The 25,376-nt window shown below is 34.1% G+C and overlaps 1 protein-coding gene across 7 annotated transcripts in view; it reads right to left on the bottom strand.

Moving 5' to 3' along the window:
* Positions 1–25,376, bottom strand: part of LOC143244737 (RNA-binding protein Musashi homolog Rbp6-like) — a 189,039-nt gene that overhangs the window by 114,862 nt on the left and 48,801 nt on the right. For all 7 annotated transcript variants that reach the window (XM_076489934.1, XM_076489935.1, XM_076489936.1 and 4 more), the window contains one exon: positions 19,868–19,960. In XM_076489934.1, the coding sequence (XP_076346049.1) occupies positions 19,868–19,960 (93 nt within the window). The remainder of the gene's footprint in view (positions 1–19,867; positions 19,961–25,376) is intronic.

The raw sequence follows: 25,376 nt of genomic DNA, 5'->3' as shown, positions 1-25,376 counted from the left end.
GTTGCTTAATTTTACCTTCCTGATTTGTTTCATCCGACAGCATCAAAAATTTAAAAAGTGAGTTTTTCATACATTTTCTAGCAGAAAATTCGTCCCTTCATTTTTATTATAATTCAATTTTTATGTCATTCACAATTATATTTAAAATGTTTTGAAATTATTCCACAGTACGATATTTTTGCCAGATAATGTAGGTAATATGTTTCTTTTTAAAAACTTCTCGAACAGTTTGAGTTGTAAAATCAAATTTACAATGATATTTTCTTCTTTTTGACAAAATGGTCGCCCCCCAGAATTTCGATACTTAATAGTGAAGAGAACACAGATAGCACATTGTACACCTTTGTAGTTAATACAGCAAAAAAGCAAACAACCAAAACAGACAGACAAAATGGTCAAAGGTGCAAAAATTTTGCTTTTGGAACTTTAGAAATATGATCACTATCACACGTACTGTTATCTTCGGCGAAGAAACACACCGAGATTTCTCTGTAAATAACATACAACCTTTGTTCTCTCTGCGATGGATAAAATGTCGCTTTTTTCATGGAAAAAGAACTAGTTTCAAATACTACTGAAATATAAGAAAATAAAACCTCTTGAAAGATTTTGAAACGAAAGTTTAGTATAGTTGTTGGGAAACATTCAAAGTTAGTGACATAGTTACATTTGATGCGCAATAAGTTTCTCTGAACAGAAAATGAAATTCACATCTGTCGAAGGAAATATGTCTGAAATATAAAAGAACAGTACAGTACTCTGATTACTGCAATGTTTAATAAAATCAAAATGTTCTTATTTATTCTTGCGAGTAAGATAAATCTAAATTAGAAATAAGTCAAATATTTTAATTGTGATAATTTGATAATAAATGCTTATATGTAGAAAGAAAAATATAAAGAGAAAGAAAATTGAAATCGATTTAAGTTAAATCAGTGAATTAGGTTTAACAACATAAGTTTCTAAATTTTATTGCTGTTTTTTCTGTTGCTTGTTGTTAAGCGCAAAGTCACATATTGGGTTGTTTGTATTCTACCCTCCGTGGGTATCGAAACCCAACAGAGAACAACGTTATTCTCTGCTTATCAATAAAAGTGTTAATACCCGTACCCGCCGTTCTGAGATACAAATATTATTTTTATTAATGTTATGTAAAATAAATAAGAATTAATTATTGACTAGTGGAAACTGGTGAATGAAGGTGTTGAAATTATAATTACGTTTAAGTTTCTTTTTAAATTATCGAGTAATATACGGAAATAAGTTAGTTTCAACCAAAAAGGTACCGTCTTTCGAAATTAAAAAGTGTATTTTTAACTTTATCATAGTAAAGTGACATTACAAAACGATAATCCAAGTTAAAACTGTGTCAAATACATTTTGATATAAAGGCTTAACATACAGAGACGAGGAGAAAAAAATTGATAAATAAATTTACATACAAATTATTTTTTATGGTTTGCGCAGTAAACTGACCAATTTTTTGTCTTCCTTCCAGTGGTTTAGTTTGTGTAATTATCCTTAAAAATATATCGAAATTTTCAACATAACGGAAGTTCAAGCGCGCGTTCCACTAAAGATTCTTACACTTTCAACTGTGGAAGTGTTATAACATATGTCAATCAATCCCTCTATTCGTTGGTAAAAGAGTAGCCCAAGAATTGGAGGTGGGTGGTAATGACTAGCTGCCTTCCCTCTTATCTTTCACTGCTAGATTACAGATAACTAGCACAAATAGTTCTCATATAACTTTGCACGAAATTCAAAATAAATTAAACCGAATGAATTAAGCGCACGTAGTAGACTAAATGGCTCAGAGACCTTTAGTATTCAATCACTTTATTTAAAAGTTCTGACGAAAGGAAAAAACACCCAGTGGCACTCGTTGCCACAAATACTTTGTTCAGACCTTTAAGTTGAATATCGGGATTCACTGTCACTTTTATAACGCCTCTCACAGCCGAAAGTGGCATCAAGTTTCGAACCCAGGGTCCTATCATCCACAGCCTGACACGTTAGATCATTACCCTACGTCCATCCATGAGCCTTTAAGTAATCAAAAATAGGAAGCTGAAAGCTCCGATTTTGTTGCCTGAGTTAAGATAAAATATTTTAAAGGTATGTATACATATTTTGAACTGATACTTGAGCCTCATATCCGTTGACAAAATGACGTGATTCCTACTATGATTTTGTAAATTATCTGATGTGACTAATATGATATAAGCTGTTTACTACTGCATGATTTTCACTTTCTTGTTGCTGTTGTTGATCTTTGCGCCAGTAAGGGGAAGTAAATGTGACGTAATAAAATGAAGATAACTGTGGTCTCGGGCACGGGGCACAAATGTATACTGCAAATACAGTTTCGATCTGCTGAAACACAAACATGGAAAAGTACACAACGCAGTTCAAATGTTACGGTTTTTCTTCTTTATAATGCATAAATTAATTTACTGTTAAGACAATGTTAGAAAACAACTCTAAGTAATCTGCGTTATGAAGCTCATAAACCTGTGTTTTTGCACTTTGAACACTGATAATTCTAAGGTTAGCAGGTACACGGGTTTTAATATGAGTGTTTGAAAGCAATTCGTAATTTTACAAATTAATATATTCAGTCCAGTGAAAATAGTGAGGAAACAACGAGATGCTTGTAAAGTTCGAGCACGAACATCTCATTTTGTGTCTACCCCCCCAAAGAAAAAACCAACAAAAAAACCCGTAATACTAACAATCGTCATAAGCGAAGATGGAGAAGAAGTGAGTGGCGGATATGGTTGTATAGAAGTGTAAAAGAGCTGGTGATAAAAAGTTATTACCTCAAAGAACAAGCTTTTTTTCGTTCACTAAAAATTGACTATGTGAAGAAAACGTGACTTTTCTTTAAATGTTTTATGTGTGCACTGTCACGAACAATAACAACAAAAACGTGTCTGACGAAGTAATTTTCAGTGACAATTAGTTCAACACTTTTCTACAGGTTCGAAACAATGTTTTTTTGTGTTTTTTTTCTGAGATCATAACCTTCAGGTTTTACATGTAGAACAAATGCAAATAATATTTGTACAAAAATGAAATTATGGATTAAAATATTTTTACGTGAAAATGTAAAGGGAATGATTCCACGTTATCTGAAATCTAAGCAGGATTTAGTCACAGGCTGTAAATCAGATTGGAGTGTTTCTTCAAAAGACACGTGAGGCTTGCAGAATCAAAAGGCCTATGTTTATCACACAAATGTAAATACGAGTAGAGTTTTTTAGGGGGCCTGGCATGGCATAGCGCGTTAAGGCGTGCGCTTCGGAATCTGAGGGTCGCGGGTTCGCGCCCGAGTCGCGCCAAACATGCTCGTCCTCCCAGCCGTGGGGGCGTTATAATGTGACGGTCAATCCCACTATTCGTTGGTAAAAGAGTAGCCCAAGAGTTGGCGGTGGGTGGTGATGACTAGCTGCCTTCCCTCTAGTCTTACACTGCTAAAATAGGGACGGCTAGCACAGATAGCCCTCGAGTAGCTTTGTGCGAAATTCCAAAACCAACCAGTTTTTTAGATCACTAACTAAACTGGACATAACTTGAATATTCTGGAAATAAATTTAGCATCACGCAACTTTATTTCTATTTCTAGAATAATAAGAAAGGCTCCATACGGCTTAAAGTTCCAAGCAACTTTTTTGATAAAGTTCAAAAGTTGAAACAAAATTATCATTAAAGACCAAACATTAGTGAAAATATTTATGTATTACCATAAAGTTAGCTGCAAATGTTTCTATATGAGCAAATATTTATCAACAAATGTTCTTTTAAGTAGACTATATCAACAACTGGCGCGTCTCACGAATTCAAAGCATTTTCTCGGTTTTTTGTCCCTACTCAAAATTATCTATGTAGAAATACACACTAGATGCGACCAGAGACATTTGCAGTAATTTTAATGTCTCTCACTTGTTGTTGTTTTTAATTCTGTATTTTCACGCAAACCATTAAAATACGCTTTCTTGTAGGCATTGTATGTTGAATCAATAAATGTTGGACTATTTAAAAAAAAGCAAGCAGGCAATCTCACATGTAACTGAATTTAATAATACAACAGGTGAAGTAAACAAAATATACTAATAGTGTTTATAAGAGCATAAAGAGTACTAAAGTTACGAGATCCCCCCAATAACATAGCGTCATGTCTGCGGACGCGCACTGTTAGAAACCGGGTTTCGATACCTGTTCACAGATAGTCTATTGTGTAGCTTTGTGCTTACTTTCAAACACTCACGAAAGTGTTAATTGTATGACATGGTTTTACAAGTTTCAACAAGAATGAATAATAAAACCCGTAGTAATGAGAGGAAATAAAAAGCAGTAAAAAGTGTTTATAACGGTCTATTAAATGAACTGGAGTTAAATTATTCCAAAGTAAAGTAAATGTAAAGTTGGAATGAAGGCATACTTAGCTAAAATGTAGAAACGTTTGAATGCGCGTTCACAAAGTGATAAGCATATGGTTTTGAACGAACCGCACATGCGTATATTAGATCTCACTAAGTTAGAAAAGCGCATAACAGTTTCATAAAGTGTAGTGTTAATGTTTTTTTAGGAATTTACACGCGGGTTATGTGATTTTGTTTGTTTGTTTGTTTGTAGATCAAAGAAACTAAAGTTGAAATATAACCTGGTCGTCACGTGATAGCAACAGTGTACCATGGTGTAGTAAATTAATTGCGTTAAAGAGATTGTTTAAGGAAAAGCGAATAAGGTGATTCTGACTGAAAAACACAATATGAAACTGGGACTCCTCGGACAAAGGCCTTTCTAACGATATGAGATTTGTAGCGTTTGATAGAGATATGTGAGAAACATTCTGGAAAGACAAACAGAAAAACACAAGCGTATTACTTATACAGATGTACAACTTGACAAAGTAAACAACGAAATATTTGCGTCTTACCATGAAACAAGCTTTATAACCCCTTTTTCGTTCTAAAGAATCGTTGATTTCAGCTGCAATGAAAAATTACTTTTGTGACTACAAAAATAATTGAGAAAATAGGCTTACAGTTTGATGACAGTTGCTCAAATTATTAAACTTATAGCCACATTGAAATGACCTCACTTATCTTTTAGGTCCTCGACATGATTTTGTTTTATTGTTCAGAATTATTACATGACTCAAATGAAGAGAGTAATTTAAATACAGTACCGGTAAAAAAAAAAAAAAAAACTAGGCGGAATATATTATACATATTGGTTTCAAGTTTTTAGTGCGCCCAGCTGCTTCATGAGAGACGCCCAGCGAAGAAAACAGTTCTTATGGAAATCTATTGTATGTGTACTGATAAAAGCAGTGAAAACGAATGACTCCAAAAGTTATGGCGTGACCTCTCTCTCTTTAACTGCTTGTATATGTTCTGTACTAACTATAAACTGCTCTAACCAGCCTCACAATGGATATCTGGCTCCTTTTTCACCACATCTTCCTAAACTACCTATACATCAAATTGCTTGTGGGTTCATGACTTTATTATCATAGAGCCCCTACTAACACAAGGATCGCACAAATGATTTAAACATAAACATTATCAATACTCCAATTGATCCCACTAATTAATGATGAGGTCCCTTTTATATGTAAAAAAATGAATGATTTTACCAAAATTTTGTAATCATTTCTTTGCAGTGAGTGGTGAAAGAGAATAAAAAGCAACGTAATAATATTCAATGTGATGTAAGATGTGGTGCAAGGTCATTAATTTGATAGAAACATTTTATTCTTATTTGAGCCACTGCATGCCAAGCTTTCATATTTCCTTTAACGTCAAGATAATTCATCTGAAGGACTAGGTTAAGTGAATTTAAAAAAAAAAGGAAAGGGAGGGAAAGCAATTCATGAATGACCCTTTGATCCGAAAACACACATAACAAGACCCTAGACTTTAATGTACGAGTGTGTGACGTGATCGATGTGTAGTTGGTAGCTGTCACACTATAACAAGAAATAAGCGAAGACATTCATTTTAATCTCGGTGGGAAGAGAAAAGCAGTAAGTAAATGTTGAGTCTGTACGAGGAGAGAGTCACAAGATTTAAACTCTGAAGCTTAGGTTTATAAAGTGTGACTGCAGAGAAACATAACCATAAAATTGTCAATTTTATTGTCAGTTCTTATTCTGCTATTTGGAATCTTTCACGCGGTAAGTGGGCAATAAAAACGTGTGTCATGCTGTGATTCTAAGTATTATTTATCTAATAAAACCGAATATCATTAGGCCAAATCCTCATGACAGAAAATCACACTGGAATGTATAAGAACCCCCCCCTTACATTCCGTAACTGTAAATAAATTTACCCCTACAATACACAACGGAAACAAACACCCCACTTACTTCGTTTGTTGATAACGCACAAAGCTACACAATGGGTTATCTGTGCTCTGATCACCACAGGTATCGAAACCCGGTTTCTAGCGTTATAAGTCCGCAGACATACTGCTGTGGCACTGCGGGGTAAATCGTCAGACAAGGCGGAGATTTTGAAAAGAAAAATTTAGATGAATATATTTCTTTTTCTGACATTAGTTTCCGGAATGTAAAATAAATAAAATAAAAATGTTTAAGTTTTACGCATTTATTAGGTTTAGACAAGCCATAATGCAGTAATAATTTCCTTAATAATTTTCATACAACTATTACAAAAATAAGAAAGAGATTCATTTGTATCCAACTGATCACAGAATAAATTAGGTTGTGCTTAAGAACCTTTGTAACTTAAAAATAGCAATTCATGAAATTGAGATCATTAATATTACAAAAATTACAATAATCTGCAGATGGTGGTGAGATTTACGGGTGGAACCAGCCAGGAACGAGCTCAATGGTTCTGCTTTACCACTTCGTTGAAAAACAGTCTTTATGAAAATCAGACCAATATGTACCCGTTCTAATGACAGCAAAATGATAGCAAGCACATGCGAGAGAAAGAATGTTGAGACAAACATCAACTTGGTTACTGAGGTCACTGCGTAATCCCAGAAGTTCTTACAAAGTGCCTTACAATAAAGTCAAGCGACTCAGTTGGAAGAGCACTTGTGTGGTGTGCGAGAGGTTCAAATCTGATGCAAGGAAATATATCACGAAGAAAGAAAAATTAGAATTACCAAAGAAATAGCGTTTTAGATTTGTCTTCTATTTTTCTCCACTAATTGTCCTGGGAGGATATCCGTTAATAACATATTTCATCCAGTAAGATGGATCTGAAGAAAAACCTAGATATCAGTCTGAAATGTTATTTGTATGTAATGCTATGCAGAAAGTGTGAAAATGCTAAATTAAGGTAGAATAAAAGTATAGTATATTTATTGTGCTCAGGGGTAACTGTATTTTATTTAAAGATTCGTATATAAATTAATCCATGTGTGAGTCATGGTGTCTTATAGGCAACATGTTGAGCAAGTAGTAATTCGATGACAGTGCAGCATTGCTATGAATTACTTATTATAAAAAGACTTTCTGAACTAAATTTGTTTTATTCAGCAAGACTGGAAATGATATATTGACAAAGGACATAACATATGAGCAGAAGCCTTCAATGCCTTCCATGGCACAACAGAAAAGTTAAGACAGCAATGAGCTCCAAAACCAATCTCAACTAAATTAGGAACAAAGCTGTCATTCACGTTGTGAAGGCTATGATTAGGAAAACCCTTACAAAAGCCAGTGCAGTCTGTCTTCTTGTCTGGAATAAAGATTGAAAAAGTGTTGAAGGTTCATAAGCTAAAAGTTCACAAACATCCAGAAATACTTCGTAATAAGTGAGTATTTTCATGAGAAAAATGATAAAGTGAAACTAGAATTACGGTAACAATGTTCGACAGTATTCCTGTCAAACCGAACTGACTTTAGGTTAGTTTAAACGTACTTTTACTTTTTGGAAATCGAGGTCTATCTATGTGTTTGAACTAAGATTGACCGCTATCCTTTCCAAACGTTTGTTACAGAACAAAATGCAGTGTCAAATAATCATAGCCAACAAACTGAACACGATCGACAATGATCTCAAGGGCACTATGAGAAACTGTAAGGTCATTTTTATAAAGTGACTTGTGAGAGAAATATGCAATACTCTAAGAGAAATGTGACAAAAAACAAACAAATATTGTTCAGTTTCACAGCTAAGTAGTGGCTTTTGATTTTCACACAGGTTAGTAAAGATACTGAAGAAAGCATCTTATTGTCACAGTAGAGAACTATAGATTATTGAACATCATTTGAACGGTCGCTTCATGGACTGCATTGCGATAGTCAATCACAAAGTTTAATTTTAATTTTTAATAGCGAATCTTCAATTTGAATATGAAGATTCTTAAGTCGAGTAGTTAATGTGAAGAAATATTACATGGCTTTAAATAGGATAGCAGTTAAAATGAAACACTAAAGTATATGGTTTTAAGTAGGATTGTAGCTATATGATGAAACATTACATTTTGATATGACCTTAAGTAGGAAAGCAAATGTGATGAAACTTTACAGTACAACATGACCTCAAGGCAGTGCAAAAGAATTTATATAATAAAGAATTAACAGCAACAAAATAAAAGCTTGAGGTACTTGTTTGTTGCACGTTCCTGCCGATAGAGTCTAGCTTTGTCCCGTTTCAGAATCCATCTGATCAGTTATACTTCAAGAACGAAAGCCTTATAGTTTAAAGGCTGTTTATATGATTTATTTATAAAAAAAACATTGACGTATAAAATTTAAACACATTGTTAGTTCTATATATAGTTGTATGTTTGTTTTTTGAATTTCGCACAAAGCTACTCAAGGGCTATCTGTGCTAGCCGTCCCTATTTTAGCAGTGTAAGACTAGAGGGAAGGCAGCTACTCGTCACCACCCACCGCCAACTCTTGGGCTACTCTTTTACCAACGAATAGTGAGATTGACCGTCACGTTAAAACGCCCCCACAGCTGAAAGGGCGAGCATGTTTGGTGCTACGGGGATTCGAATCCGCGACCCTCAGATTACGAGTCGCACGCCTTAACACGCTTGGCCATGCCGGGCCTTTTATGTATAGACCGAATTCTTTACAGTATGTATCTGTGACTCGTTGGCAATAAATTTCAACAGTAAACAAACAGCACACAGTCCACTTATTTCAATATAATATTTTAAACCAAGTGAGACGTATATACAAATGTTCGTTACAGTGTTGGTTTTCTCAGCCGTATCCAGAGCTTTAATTAATTCTCTTTTTCGTCAAATTTCACAAAATCTTTTTTCTTTACTTTAAAACAAAATTTGGTAAGATAAATTAATTTTCTAGTTCTTAATATTCGTTAAATTTTAATTTAGTACTAAATTAGTTGAAATATCTTTCCGCAAATGCATCTTGGAATACACCTAAGTCAATAATACCAGTGAAGTGTGCATTAATTATGTTGCGTAATCCGATTTACGTTGCACTTACAGAGAAAGTGAGAAATGCCCCCCACCCCAACTAGCATCGTTCTAATAGTTCTGTCACTCCGCACGCTAACGAGTTAAAAGCGTATTTTGTTTCTTGTATTAAACATCCTGTCTAAACATTTCTTTTCAACTTCACAGAGATGCATCTTTTCTTTTTCAGCCCACACTTAGGCCTAGCTATTACACGAGTCTTAGTTTAAGTCAGTCTGGGTATTTTAGTGTTTATGAAAACAATTCTGAACGGTACCTTTGTTCCTATTACGCAAAACAACACAGACTCTATCACTATTTGAAAACTGTATTCTAAAGTCCCTGTAGACATTCTTTACAGTGATAATCATGTTCACGTGAATACAGCTCGAGTAGAAGTCCAGTTTGTTTGTTTTGGATACTTGCTCAAAACTAGACAAAGGCTAACTGCACCAGCTCGCCGTATTTTTGAACTGACATACTAGAGAAGAAACAACTAATCAACAACACCAAGCTGCAACTCGTGGGTGATTTTAATCGAATTGTGGGATTTCACCAATGCTCTTACAATGTACCCTCAAAATGCGAAGTACGATTTTATGAAACAATAAACCCTCATCCAAGGTCTATTACACTAATAACCTGGCCACGTCCGACTTCGGATGAAGAACAAAGTTTCCGAAACGAACAACAAAAGTACACTAAAACATTAATTTAACACGTATTGAGGAAGGTGTAATAACAACAGCGAAAACAACTGCATGAATAGGATATACTGTGTCGTCTGCTTACTTACGTAGTACTTAGATGGCATACATTTTATGATCATTATGGTAACCAAAACTTGGACTGAATTTGTCACTTTTGGAAATGAGTCGATTTAGATGTCAATGCTCTAGGAAAAGGCAATATTGTTTCTTGTATAAATAAAACAAATATTATGCCACCTATCAGAAGAAGTAAGAAGATGGTTGTTTTATATATAGGTAGCGAATATATTCTAATTTTAGGGTTGCAAATCAACAAAACATGAGAGTACCCCATAGTGTAAGGTATAACATAATCAGACCACGTAAAGCAAAGCATAAAGTTACAGCCATAGTAAACAGTATTACATAATCAGACCACGAAAAAACCAAAGCATAAAATTGCAGTCATAGTATAGCGTATTACATAATCAGACCACGAGAAAACCAAAGCATAAAATTGCAGTCATAGTATAGCATATTACATAATCAGACCACGTAAAAACAAGGGTAAGATTGCAGCCTTAGAGCAGGGTAGTACATAATCAGACGATATAATTTGGTTGTTGCTTAATTATCAATTTTTATACTTTATTAAAAACCTCAGTTACTGAATGCTCTTAAATCACCTTAATTTCCACATACTACAGCTTATTCAGTATTAATTATTTGCCGTTTAACAAGACTGAGTCAGAGTTTCTTGGTATGTCTTTTTTGACGAATCAAGAAACGACATGTTTTCACTATTAATTGATTACCTAATACAAACGTATGGTTTCATGCATTTTGTCGTGTACAACAATAAAGTGTTACAAAAGTCCGTACACATGCGGAAAATTTTACCGATTACTAAATGTATTCTCCTTAAAATTCCATTACCTCACGAAGTGAAGATTTTGGGACACCTGTTTTGTTGGCACCTTTGATAAATCACGAAGCAACATGTTTTCGTTATTAATTGATCACTTGAATACCTTTACCTAACACACATGCATTATCGTGCATCTTAAACTATGATTGACTTCTGACAAATCAGGAAACGATACGACGTTAGTATTGATTAGTCAGTTGCAAACTTTTACATAAAATTTGGTAGATGTAAGAACTCTCATGCACATGCCCTATGCCTTTAAGCTTTGTGTAAAGAGTCATTTTCAATTTATATTGTGCAGAACGTTGTTCCAATGAAACTAACAATAGGAGTAATGATTCCAGCATTTTACTACGCGTTTTAGATATTTGTATTATAATTTGTCTATAATGTTACTGACATGTTGGCATGCATGAAATATGAGGGGTCATAAATGAGTACAAAATTGTCTGACGATAAATGAAAATGCTTTAAAATATTATTCAACGATTTCACACCATAAAATGCACTGTAGTGTACATACAAAATATAAATGAAAATATTTGCAGTGTACTGCAAAATCGCATTTTCTCGTGTGTTTGCTTCACTGTGCACGTTTTTATTTCAAATGGGATTTATACATGCACAATCCATAGAAAAAATGATAAAAAAATCTGTCGTTCGGAAAGTATTTTGGAGGGCCCAAATTTAATTATTAGGAGCACATGACCTCCCTCCATGGTTCCGACGTCTATTAAGCCATACAAAAATTGTATTCGATTAAAAGTGGAGAAGATAAAACACTGCTGTTTGAGCCGGTTTATTTTTTTCTTCCACTAGTCTTATCAATGACTGTTAGAAATCAGCCTCGGATAAAACAGAATAATAAAGTGGTAAGTCCCCAAAAATTTACCTTGAAAAAACTGATTAGAAGAAATCAACCGTAACATTTCTGCCAGAAAATAGTAAAAATAAATAAATAGAAAGGAACAGCTGAAACTACTTATTCTATGATTGTGCTGATGTGCAGATATTTCAATATCATTCATGCGTAGAATAACTCCTATCTTGATGGAAAATTTTATTGGTTGTCCAGTTGCAAGCACTTTCGATCGCATCACGTGACAGATACTACTAGAGAAATTTGACAAATCCATCCGGGAACAGTCAAGTGTTGTAGGACATGAAAGGATCAGACCATGTTCGTTCTGGGAAAAAAAGCTTTGTTTTTTTGTTTGTTTTGGAATTTCGCACAAAGCTACTCGAGGGCTATCTGTGCTAGCCCTAATTTTGTAGTGTAAGACTAGAGGGAAGGCAGCTAGTCATCACCACCCACCGCCAGGAAAAAAAAAAAGCTGTTGGTTGATAACAAAATGAAGTGTTTCGTCGGAGGTCAGATTAATGATTCCAGCATTTTACTACGCGTTTTAGATATTTGTATTATAATTTGCCTAAAAAATTGTCTGACGATAAATGAAAATGCTTTAAAATATTATTCAACGATTTCACACCATAAAGTGCACTGTAATGTACATACAAAATATAAATTAAAATGTTTGCAGTGTACTGCAAAATCGCATTTTCTCGTGTGTTTGCTTCACTGTGCACGTTTTTATTTGGTGGAAAATTTTATTGGTTGTCCAGTTTCAAGCACTTTCTATCGCTTCACGTGACAGATACTACTAGAGAAATTTGACAAATCCATCCGGGAACAGTCAAGTGTTGTAGGACATGAAAGGATCAGACCATGTTCGTTCTGGGAAAAAAAGCTGTTGGTTAATAACAAAATGAAGTGCTTCGTCAGAGGTCAGAAACACTGCAGAGCGCGAACCTATACACGATTTCGAGAATAAAAACATCGGAAGTGATATCTAACAAGGTTAATTTCGAATAGAACAACACTAACGTACCCTTCTTTACATATACACTGAAATTACGATGATTAATAATAGAAAGTTTCGCAACTGGTACATCCTTCCTTCCATTAAAGGTATTTGAGCTTTAAAAAAATGCATAATAAATATAATTTGATAGCTTACATTCCGAAGAGGGCGCTAAAACTACTACAAGAGAAAAATCAATTTTATTAATTTAAGTATATTTGTCTTGCATCAACCTTAATTATATATGTATATATAATATTATGTTTAAAACTGATTTAAGGTAAGGGTAATGGGGTTGGTCAAACTAAGACCAACCTGCATTTCTCTTATAAATCTTTCATTTTAAAACATCTCAATTGGTTGACATAAGGCACTATCTATAACACCAGGCTTTAAGGCGGGTTACGAGTTGGCTGCGCTGAGTCAACAATTTTTTTTGAGTCCTCGAGGTGTCTGAGAGGTGCGGCTATCACCTTTGTTATGAACTATGACAAACTACGACAAGAAACATCGAGAATTTTTATCATCCTTGTAAAGATAATGGGTGTCGCGACGGCCAAAGTTCGGACGTAGGGTTCGTCTGAGAAATCCTAAGGTGAATCACTAATTTATAGGTTTTTTTTACGTTGTGCTAATTAAACTTTAATTGTTCTATAGCTTGGTTCTTTAGATTTCTTTATATGACTGTCATACATAGAAATAATTAGAGAAAAATGAATATAGATTGAGAAGTTTTGAGAGTCCTTGTTTAAAAAACATAACGAGGATCAGATACTTTGATCATACAAGTGAAAAGACATTAAGGGAGAGAAGCGTAGAACAATTAATAACGGAAAATGATCAAATCGTATATCAGCTGTGTTTTAAAATCAGAGGAGAATGGACAGTTAAGACAAGAAATATATTGGAGACCAATTGGAAGAAGAAGCAGAAGAAGACCTAAAGATATTTCGTGTAGTAAAATAAAGATAAATTTGAGAAATAAAGACCTGGACAGAAAATAATAATTGGCATAAGCCGAATACTTGGGAAAGCCTTCATAATTGACCTCTGGACACACCCACTTAGAGAGGAAATAGAAGTTCCATTTGGCCCAGACCTGAGGTTCAAAGGGGTCCTGAAGTTTTTTAGTTGTTTATATTATGTTGTATATTTTAGAACAACTTACTGATAAAGTGAGTAGCTACTATCAAAAGAAACTATCTGCTATCAAAGTGACATCAAATCTCTTCCCATCTTAAGCTAAACTGACACAGAGGTGTCAGTATTTTTTTCTTGCCGATTCATTTTAAATACACACATTTCTATGGGATCTTACAATAAAAATAATTTATCGTGTGTGTTTGTTTGTTTGTTTTGGAATTTCGCACAAAGCTACTCGAGGGCTATCTGTGCTAGCCGTCCCTAATTTAGCAGTGTAAGACTAGAGGGAAGGCTGCTAGTCATCACCACCCACCGCCAACTATTGGGCTACTCTTTTACCAACGAAAAGTGGGATTGACCTACATTATAACGCCCCCACGGCTGGGAGGGCGAGCATGTTTGGCGCGACGCGGGCGCGAAAACGCGACCCTCGGATTACGAGTCGCCCGCCTTACGCGCTTGGCCATGCCGGGCCTTATCGTGTGTGTATTTGTGCGTTAGCACCCATCATTCAGATATTGCTGGCTCGATTGCCGTATTTTTTGTAATTAGAAACCGTTCAATGATGTACATAAGCCACCTTGTTTTAGAATTTTTGCCTGAAAAAGGGATAAGAATCCCCCTAAAAGTGGGCACATTTCCTATTTTTCATTGACGTTTGGCTTTGAATTTAAAGACATAAGTACTTAATCAGTTAAATGAGTCAATTATTAGTATCTAATGAGGTCATTAGGTTCTATTAACAAAAGAAAAAGAAAAAACAGGAAGGAGAATATTATGTAACAATGTCCTTTATATAATTTTTATTTCAGTTGGTAAATGTAAAGTATGTTATGCCAGTACATTGCTAGCATTCTAATTATGCTGGCACACAAGAAATACTTACTTTTATTAGAGAAAACAGAGGTGTTGAAACTTGCGAGTGTAAAAGTTTAGCTCTCAACTGTTTTTTAATAGTAAGATGTGCCACGTTTTTAAATTTAGGTGACATGCAGAACGGTAAATGAAAAGTTAGCTATTGTATAGGCCCGGCATGGCCTTGTGTGTTAAGGAGTTTGACTGGTGTTACGGGGATTCGAACTCGCGACTCTCGGATTACGAGTCGAGTGCCTTAACCACCTGGAAGTACTTGTGATTAGTAAGTAGGCTTAAGTGTGATTTTCGAAGCCAAAAGGCTAATTTAAAAGTTAGCATGCACTTTTTTAGCTCAAATGTTGCAAGCATACATTTATTACTACCATACAAAAACTTTCATATACACTTTTAAACGTCTTACTCTTAGGTGATGCTAAATTCTGTTCTTGAACAAAATGTATCCAGAGCACCGATTATAACAAAAGAATATTAAGTAAAACTGAAGGCAACATCATTTTAGTCATATTTGTTAGGCCTAATGAAATTGTCAATGAAAAAAATAATTAGATTATGAAAAAAAGGTATTTGTAGTTGAACATGATCCTAATCACATTTGTCAGGCCTAATAAAATCCGAGAACTAATTGATAAAACTGTGAGAAAAATAGATATCGGCAGTGAAATGTGAGTTCAGTCGGATTTGTTAAGCCTAAAGAAATCAATAATGAACTAATTCGTAAGATTGTGAGAAAAGAAGGTACCTACCTATCTGTAAATGGTGTTTCAATCATATTTGTTTCGCTTAATGAAATTAGTGATTAGCAAGTTAATAAGATTGTGAAAAAAACGTGTATGCAGTTACATTTGTTAAATGTAATGAGCTTTCCTTGCTTCGCCAACTTAGTTTTACATATTGAATGATTATACTTTAACAGCAAGTTGTTTTCACTATTTGTTTGTTTTTCTAAAAAGGTGTCCTTTTGTGGCAAGTAAAAGAGTTATGTGATTAGAAGTTAAATTTCAGTTGATACCAAACTGTTCGTAAAATACTTCACTTATTTACTCAACGCAAAGTTTAAATAAATTAAGTTCAAACGATTGAATGAACTGAAGCTAATCTGAAGTTTTATAGATAAAAGTATAAAGTTCTGCCATCCTTTCTGCTTCACAAACTAACTATAATGAGCTATATGGGTGTTTAAAACGATGTATATGTGAAAATTAGACTGTTTAAAAACTATCTTTTAACCATTACATTTACTCACCTCACGCCTATTGATTGTATGCTTTATTTTATTTTATTTTATTTTATTATCTTTTATGTGGATTTATCTTTACCTAATGCTGTAGGAACCATATACAATAAAAACAAATTGCCTGAATCCAGTACGCAGCTGTCGGGAATCGAGGAAAAAATAGGTAACAGTTTATTTTTATTTATACCACAAGAAATCAGTCCTCTTTCCAGGATGTTGATTCCCCCTTTCCCGGAAATCTTCCTTGCGTGGAATAAGCTAAATATTTATATATTACTATTGCTGGCAAATAAGGTATAAGTAATTTGTTAGCAGAAATTCTATTTTAATCATATTATCGTATTGAAAGAGTCCGTAGCGATATAACAACACGGTTGAAATTTACAGTTTAACAGAAACAGACAGTTTTAGTGTATATTATTTCTTAAAGTTATTAAGGTTGGTTTTCTTCTTTTCTGTGTTTGATACTGTGTTTCATAATGAAAGAAAAAATTTTTGGAAAACTACAGCTATCCGGTATTTAAGTAAAGTGTCGTTACGATTGAATTTAGTATTACACATGAAACGAAAGAATAATAAAGACATATCGAAAACTCTGCAAACATTCTTAACCGGGACGATATCGTTACATGTTGTTTCCAGCACGAAAAAAAGTTTTTATTAAAGTAAACCTCTTTACGTCCTCTACACATGGTTTATTACTCCATACAAAATATGACCTTGAAAGCTAATTTATTTTTGTTTTATTTCCTCTTATACTAATTTGATTTTACGTGTTTTTCATTTTATTTTCAACGTTGGCGAGTTACAAGATGGCGGTCAAGTTGGTTGTTCTGGATATTCTTTCAAAGCTAGTCGTCTCTAGTTTTAAACTGATAAACTAGAAAGAAGAAAGCCATTTAAAAGCACAAACTACCAACAACTGTACTATTCTAATCGAAGAGTAGGATTTGACATTCAGTCTTATAACTCACCAACAGCCCTAGACTATGAAGAGCAAATATGCAGCAATGAGATTCTAATAATAAAACCCTAAATTCACAGTCTGGTGCATTAATTATCTGGCCATACCCGTCGCGGATGTATTTACTAAATATACACTATCCTCGACTACCATACTCCTCTGTAAATTTATTTCAACATAGAAAGAAAAGACATAAAATAGAAGATTTAAACTACAAAATATGACAGAGATCAAGGTACTAAACTCGACAATACCCACTAAACCACACAAAGCTGTCTTTCATAACTGTGACATTCCTTCACTGCGTTGTATAAAGCACTACTGATATTTTTCTTGCATCATTCTCTACGTTTGTATTCTGTTGCCTCACAGTTTTATGTAATTATCGTTTTGTTTTTATAGAAAGCCTAAAAATTTATAGTTACTGTTTGTTTTTCCATGCTAGATGCACTCTATAAAATGACACAACATCGGTCATTTATAACTGCCTCTTCATGTCGTGTTTGTTAGGTTGCATGATTGTACAAATCTCGTTTTTTTGACGAGTCACTGGTTGATACATAAAAACGTGAAAAGAGAGCCACTTCAGTTACGCGTTTCATAACCATGGGAACAAGTTAAGTAGATAATTAACGTTCCTAATACACAAGTTACCTTATTATATCTGTTGCTGCTGAGGTAACGGTTACAAAAAAATACCGGAACAAACTGGACAGATGCGACAGAAATCAGATTAAGTATTTGCATAATACTTCCTGTGAATTTATTATAATTAATTCAGATAACTTGCAGAATATGATATGTACATAATTTACAAAGCTAAGCAAAAGTTTGAACTGATTTAATGCATTCTTAACAAAGCACTTCTGTTCTTAAGTTTCAATAGCACTAGACCGAACAATTTTAATGAAAAGTGATGCTTCTAGTTTACAATTAATTTAAGGGTGTGTTTGTATGTTTTCTTACAGCAAAACCTTATCGGGCTATTTGTTGTGTTCATCGAGGGGAACCGAACCCCTGATTTTAGCATTACGAATCCAAAGACTTACCATTGTTCTAGAGGGGACTTTGATTTAAGGAAATATGGCTTATTACTTATTTTATCAGTATTTTGTCCCTCTCTCTCTCTCTCTTTTTTACATTTACAAAACACCCAGTATTATGTCGTTAACTTCCAAAACAAGTTTATTCTTGTTATTTTTTCCCAGCCCTGTCCACTGGCAAGCAAAATATGCATTATCATGTTAGGTGTTTGAAACAGAATTCGTCATTTTTTTAACTTTATGATAGGTCAATATTTTCGACTAATTCCACAAAGAAATGAAAAATAAAATAATCTGAAAAATGCAGATACGATAATATTCTGAAAAATAAAGAAACATTAAGATAAAGAACTATTACTTTTATTTAAAAGAACGAAATAGAATAGCAAGGAGTCGAACAGTAAGCTGTTGTTAAACACACTCTATGTAATCGGCTGTCTGCACTGTGTACATTATCACAGCGAATCGATCTCCGGACTTAGCGTTATAAGCCTCAATATTTACACTGAGTCACCTGGTAACATTGAACAGTAGTAAACATACTGAAAAAAAACATTCTTAGATTTGAAATGTTTATTTGCAAAAAACAAAACCCACGTGAAAACTTGTCCTTATAAACTAGTTCTTTCTTACAAAGCGATGCTTTTATACATCTTACATTTTGTATTTGTAATAACTGATACAGTATGTTGCTATACATTCTGCATATGGTATTTGTAATAAATAATGTATGTTTTTATATATTCTACATTTTGTATTTATAATCACTAATGTATGATACGCAAATGGCAAGAAACTTGGCAATGTTGACACAGAACACTTGGCGGATCAATGGACTGTGAATGAGATGCTCAATACGCCATCCTTACTTTTTATCACGTAATGTATCATTGCGTACAACACCGTGAATTATATTGCGGGAAATTTCATATACATTCTAAGCCAATGAATTCTTATGTTCCTGTACATACATGGTGTGTATGGTTTATTCTTGAAATAACCCCAGAGAAAAACGCCGCTAGGGTTCAAATCTGGTGATGCTGGATGCATGGATGACCCACAACTACATACATCAAGAAACCTGTTCGAAAGAATGTTAAGGTTTGTAAAGAAAATCCAGAAAAAAGGTTTGTTACTGTGTTGCCACCTAGCTCACACGAATTATGCAAATATAGAGTGCACTGTTGTCAAGTGCTGCCCTACTGTTCACGAGTTCCAAGTCAGAGTTATTACAAATACAGCTTGTATAATGTAAAAACTAAACAAAACAACAGTAACGACAGGAAACCAGTAACCATTTCATTTTACGTTACGTACGGTTTAAAGTTATTCCCTCTTTACTCCGTCCACCGTTAACCACAATTAGCAAATTTAACGGCGTTAACTTGCTTTTTAGAGGATTTCGCAAACATATTTGTTTTAAAATTTCGCTTATAGTTACTTAGGGAATATCTACACATAACTGTTTTTAATTTTGAACTTGTAGAAGGAAGACAGCTAGTCAACAGCACCCACTGCCAACTCTTTGGTTACTCTAGTCTGATCAAAGAGTGAAATATAATCTTAATTCTTATATCACACCCACACACGACCAGTAAGTGCATACTGCAAACCATTAATCCTTGGATTCACAGTTCGGGTGTGGTAACCGTTAATTAACTTTTTAAAACAATGATTGGACACTCAACAAGTACACTGCACTTACCATTCCATACTGTTGAAAGTAGTTCTTTACGTCTTCCAGAGTAGTTGATGCTGAAAGACCGCCGACGAAAATCTTTTTTGTTCTTGTGACCATCTATAAAAAAAGAATAAAATCAGTCTTCTACAATTTTTCTGTTATTAACTTCAGCGCATAATGTATTAAGTTAGGGAACGAGGCTTATTGGGCTAAAGTTCCATGATCGATCTTTGTTGTGAGCACAGCTCAGGTAGCCCATAAACAAAAAAAGTGGTAAAACGTATACCACGCAAAATGGCTAATGTTAAGTACATGTTTTAATATTTGTGACGTTTCGCTTAAATCACTGCACATTTTTATAAAGTAGCTGCTTAAAATTTTACGTCAGGCTGTTAAAGCGACGCCTTACTGATTCTATTGTATGTATTCGCAAGGACTATCATTACCGGATTAATTTTAACTTTTCAAAATGAAATCATTAAAGTGACGCTTACACTGCAAAATTAGGGACGGCTAGCGCAGATAGCCCTCGAGTAGCTTTGCGCGAAATTCCAAAAAACAAACAAACAAAGAAACACTCTCTATGCAAGAATAGTGTTCGCCACTATTGCAATATTATATAACCTCAGCTGACGTTTTTGCTCCAACAACCAACTCAAGATTGATATGAAAAACTGTTTTTTGAGTTATACCCACTTCTTGCACAGATAGCCCTCGAGTAGCTTTGTGCGAAATTTCAAAAAACAAACAAGCAAACCCACTTCTTACTTTGATCTGCAATCTAACAACTTTGACCCATAAAATATGTTTATGGCCAACGACCACTAATGAATTAATAACATGAAACACCGTGAAAAGACATTAAGATCTGGGTGTTGAAAGCGCAAAAAAAAACAAAACAGAAAGCACCCTTACCGCCTCTTCCTACAATGTTACCATGACCTTTGCACAGTGTATACCATGTTTTGACTGTACATGTATTAAATAAATTATTAAAGCTCATACATAAAATATTGGTGAGGCAATATTCAATACTATTATAGCATATTATAAATAACTTGTGTGAACTTTAAGATTTCCCTGTTACTTCTCATAGCATTCATCCCACGTTTTTTAAGTTCGTATTCCGGCCAAAGGACTCGCAACTCAGAGTGTCAAATCATAAAAGCAACGTCTTAATGTTACGATTACAATATCAAGCTCCACGGTTATCAGTTTTAAATTTTCAAAATATTTCAGAATCTGAATTGAAAATACCAGGATAATATGTTTTTGTTCTTGTTTTTACTTTGATAAAAACACTGAGTAGATAAACAAGTTTTCTCTGAATTGTTTGATAGATAAGAAATCCCTGTTAAGCAGTACTAGCCTAGTAACCGGTTACTAAGGCACTCGCGTCGCAACTTGCTTGTTGTACGTTTGAATCCCATCACCGAAACGCTTGCAGTTTTGGAAGGGGGGGGGAGCGTATTAATCTTACGATCAATTCCAGTATTTATTGGTAAAGAGTTGCCCAAGAGCTGGCTTTTAGTGACGTTGGCTAGCTAGCTGTCTTCCCTCTACCCTATCACTTCAAAATTATGGATGGCTTGTGCAGGTAGCCAGCCCTACAGTATCTTTGCGTAAAATTCAACAAAGCTAACCAATTCTATAAGATGAGCAAAATCCATTAATAAACAGGGTTATTTGTACTCACTCACCATAATATGTTTTTTATACATATCTTTTACGGGCTAGAGATAAAAAAATAATTTTGTGTGTGTAAAGTGTCTCACAATTATAGTTTTTCAAAACACGTGACAACAGATCAGCGACTCCGAGTTTTTTTTTTCTTCTTTATCAACTATTCTCCAGCTGATAAGAGTTTCGAATGAGCCATTTATTCTTGAATGATATTTAGGGGAAAATATACATATTCAAAAAGAGGAAGAGAGGTAAAAAAAGGAATGGCGAAACGAAAGTAAGAACGTTTATAATAATTCCACGTGCGTTTTAAACAAACCTAAGACAGCTTACAGCTTCAGGCAGAATTACATTTTATCACCAAATTTGGCTTGTACATAACCACTGCACAGCTGATCATAATTTCTGTCGCCTCCAGCAAATTTGGTAAATCCAACTTTATATATCTTATAGGTGTGGCAGATACAGAGATGTTCCCATCCCACAACAACCCCATATTAAGTAGTAACTAAATGAATTCTTCATTATCAAAATCTCTAAACTGTAAGGAAACAGCTTATACACTTACAATGCCCAAAGTAAATCTAACGTACGAGAAAGGTTGATTTTAGGCTGGAAATTTCTACTGGGTAGTCTATTAGTCAAGGTATGTTAATAAGTAGGCTTATCACAACTTTTTATCATTGTCCTGGGGCAATCAAAACGTAAAGGAAAATTTGGCTGTTGAGTACATATGAAATATAACGCCTCAATCTTCAAGGTTACACAGTACTTGTATAAATAAATACACGTTAACACAAAATTTATCAGAGAGTATCTTAGTAAAGAAACTAATCAGGAGAAAATATAGTGTATAAAATACGTATAGTATTAGTTATACAAACTACTTAGAGATTGACATTATGTTCGTTTTGGGAGACTTTACATTGTCTGAAAAGTTCTAATGGACTTAATTTACCTGCTTAAATTTATTTGGATTATTACTTGTATGAAAGGTGTTAATGGACTTTCCCTTCTTTAAGTTATTTGAATTATGGTTTGTCTGAAAGGTTTTAATAGACTTAATTCACTTGCTTATTTATATATTAGTTCTGACTTACAATGAGATATCTGTCACGTTGCTCTTAATATTGTATCTCCCTATTAAGATGAATTCTAAAAAACATTCATGGAGCAAAAAAAACAATTTGTGTGATCTTTATTTTTAAACAACTTTGTTTTTATTCAGGGAGCGTTCAAACACTATGTTTTAAAAACTACATGAACGAATTAATAGGATAACAAATTGACAAAAGTAAATATGTCTGAAGTTCTAGATAGCGTACAGACTGTTCATAAATATCATTGTTATTAGGTTTTATTTTCCTTCTTTTATATTAGCAACTTTAGAAAATAACTAACCCTTGGAAAGTTGATTACTTGTGGTATGTTGTTAATAATATTTGTCTTTGCACTGGAAAAATTTAATTATAATTTCCGGAACAATTGTAGCCCTGTGATTAGTGTTCCTTACAATAGGTCTTAGGTCCAATGTTCGCGTTTAGTGGCAAATGAAAATCACCTTTCGGTACAATTGAGTCGTGGATGAGCCCTAAAGGTGATGATCAAACCTCGCTACAAGTGGCAAAAGTTGGCGGTGGATGCTTGTCAACAGTACCCACCACCAACTTTTGTCAGTTGACCAGCTGCCTTACTCCTAGTTTATTTGTGCAAAATCAGGGACGGTTAGCGCTTGTGCAGGTTTGTGTGAACATTTGAAAACAAACCATCCTTTCAACAAGGACCATGCATGGACTGTGGTTCGCGTGTCAAACTATAAATCGAAAGGCCCATGGTTCGCATTCCGCCGCCGCAAAAACGTATACGTCAGTGATTCGAAACTTTTATTAGAGTTAGCAAAACGGTACGTGAACGTAAAATCAGCCTACGCCTACACTGTACGATGTGTGCGTAGCTACGTAGGTGTTATGCTGCATTTGTATATGTTAAAAAACAGGTAAACTTCACGAACAAAGTCTTACATTTAGAAAATTACTTATGACTGAGTTTTCAATTTTGTAGTGTTTTTAGAGAAATAGGGATTGTTTTGTATTACCATGAGCAAAATCTATTGGACTTCCACATCATTAGATGTAAACTGCATATATGTTAATAACGTTATACCTCCCATTCGCTCGATGCGTTTACGTATGTGTGTGTGCCTGCATACACAACGTATAAATACACACACTAACTGAACCAGTATTTCTCATGACTAAAACAGATTAAGCCTTTTTAGTTGTCTGTTTGAGACAAACACGGCAAATACCATGTAACGTGGTTTATTTGATTCATATCTGAGTTCAAGTATAAATTAATTATATACAGACGTTTTTGCACCCTTATTTACTGTACAGCATGAATTAAAAGGAGCCAGTAAAATCATGTGTAACAGCCGTAAAGCAACAACAAATATACAGCATTTAGTGCAAAATATCCAGGAATAACGTAATTTAGACACATGATACCTTATGTGATGTTATTTATTATTAATGTTGCGTTTGTTGTTGAAAGGATAAATCGTTTAAATATAATATGGTTAATTCCAAAACAAGCATTGGTAGACTGAAAGTATAAAGTGCCTTGGTATTCACTTTGAAAAAAAACATTCGTTAGAATAATTTCGAGAAAAGCATTGCTCCCAGATTGAAGCAACAAGTCCTAATATTACTTTTAATATTACTTGTTGTCAGGTTAAAGCAATGAGGTTCTAGTATTAATTTCAAAAACAAACATTATTACCAGGTTGAAGTAACGAGTCCTAGTACGAACTTTAAGACTAACGTGGTTGCTAGATTGAAGCAAAATACTTAGTACTGATTTAAAGAAAAGCATTATTGCCAGGCTGAAGCAACAATTCCTTATATTCAAGAAGAGCATTGTTGCTAGGACGAACATCCTGAAACTGAGTTCATAAAAGGCATTGTTGCAAAATTGAAGCAAATATTACTAGTATTGATTTAAAAAATACACATCATTTTTACATGTTTCAGACAACATACTGGTATTAAATACAAGAAACCAATTCAATGTTGTAAGATTTAGAATTTTATACTACGGGCGGTGGTAGTACTTTTCATTTTGTTTTGTTTTCACTGTTTCAAGCTCAACTGAACCGAATTCGCATCGCTCTGCTCTGCATACCAATCAAATATTTTGTTCTTCACCTTGAGCTATGTACCAATAAATTTAAATATTTACATGTGCATTAAATTAGCATAGGAACCCCATGGTGCACTACTGTATATACAAAGAGCAGCGGCTGCTACAGCCAACAAGGTAGAGTCAAAATCTGGAGTTTTAAAAAAGAACATCAATAGATGCAAGTCAGTATTAGAGGTATGAGTGTTTGAGACATTCCAACTCACCAATTGATATCCAAATCTACTGAAAGTCGACTGGACGTACTAATGTCGAATATTAGCTTGCTCTTCTCACAAAATAAAGTATCCATAATTCTATACAAAGACTAAAACATGGTATAAAAAGGAAATACAAATTTGGTATTAAGTGCATTTGACAGTTGACTTTTCTTTGCTCCTAACTGGGAAAAAGTCACTTTTAATTGTAGAATCTTAGCTGGAAAAAAAAGAAAAAAATCAAAAGAATTATTGTTAATTTCTATATCTTCAAAAATATAGTGTTGGGTTTCAGTTTATAAAGTTGTCTTATCCAGTGCATTCGTTACAGTGTGTTTAATTAAAATTTAAATATTTTCAAATTAAATAAAATAATGGTAATTTTGGGAAAATATGAAAACTTCAACAATAACTAACCCTTAAAACCAGAACCGAAAACTGCATAGTGGATC

The sequence above is a fragment of the Tachypleus tridentatus genome, chromosome 2, assembly GCF_004210375.1.
Source record: "Tachypleus tridentatus isolate NWPU-2018 chromosome 2, ASM421037v1, whole genome shotgun sequence".
NCBI classification, from domain to species: domain Eukaryota; kingdom Metazoa; phylum Arthropoda; class Merostomata; order Xiphosura; family Limulidae; genus Tachypleus; species Tachypleus tridentatus.
The sequence above is the reverse complement of the archived record's forward strand: the minus strand, read 5'-3'. Positions and strand labels throughout refer to the sequence as shown.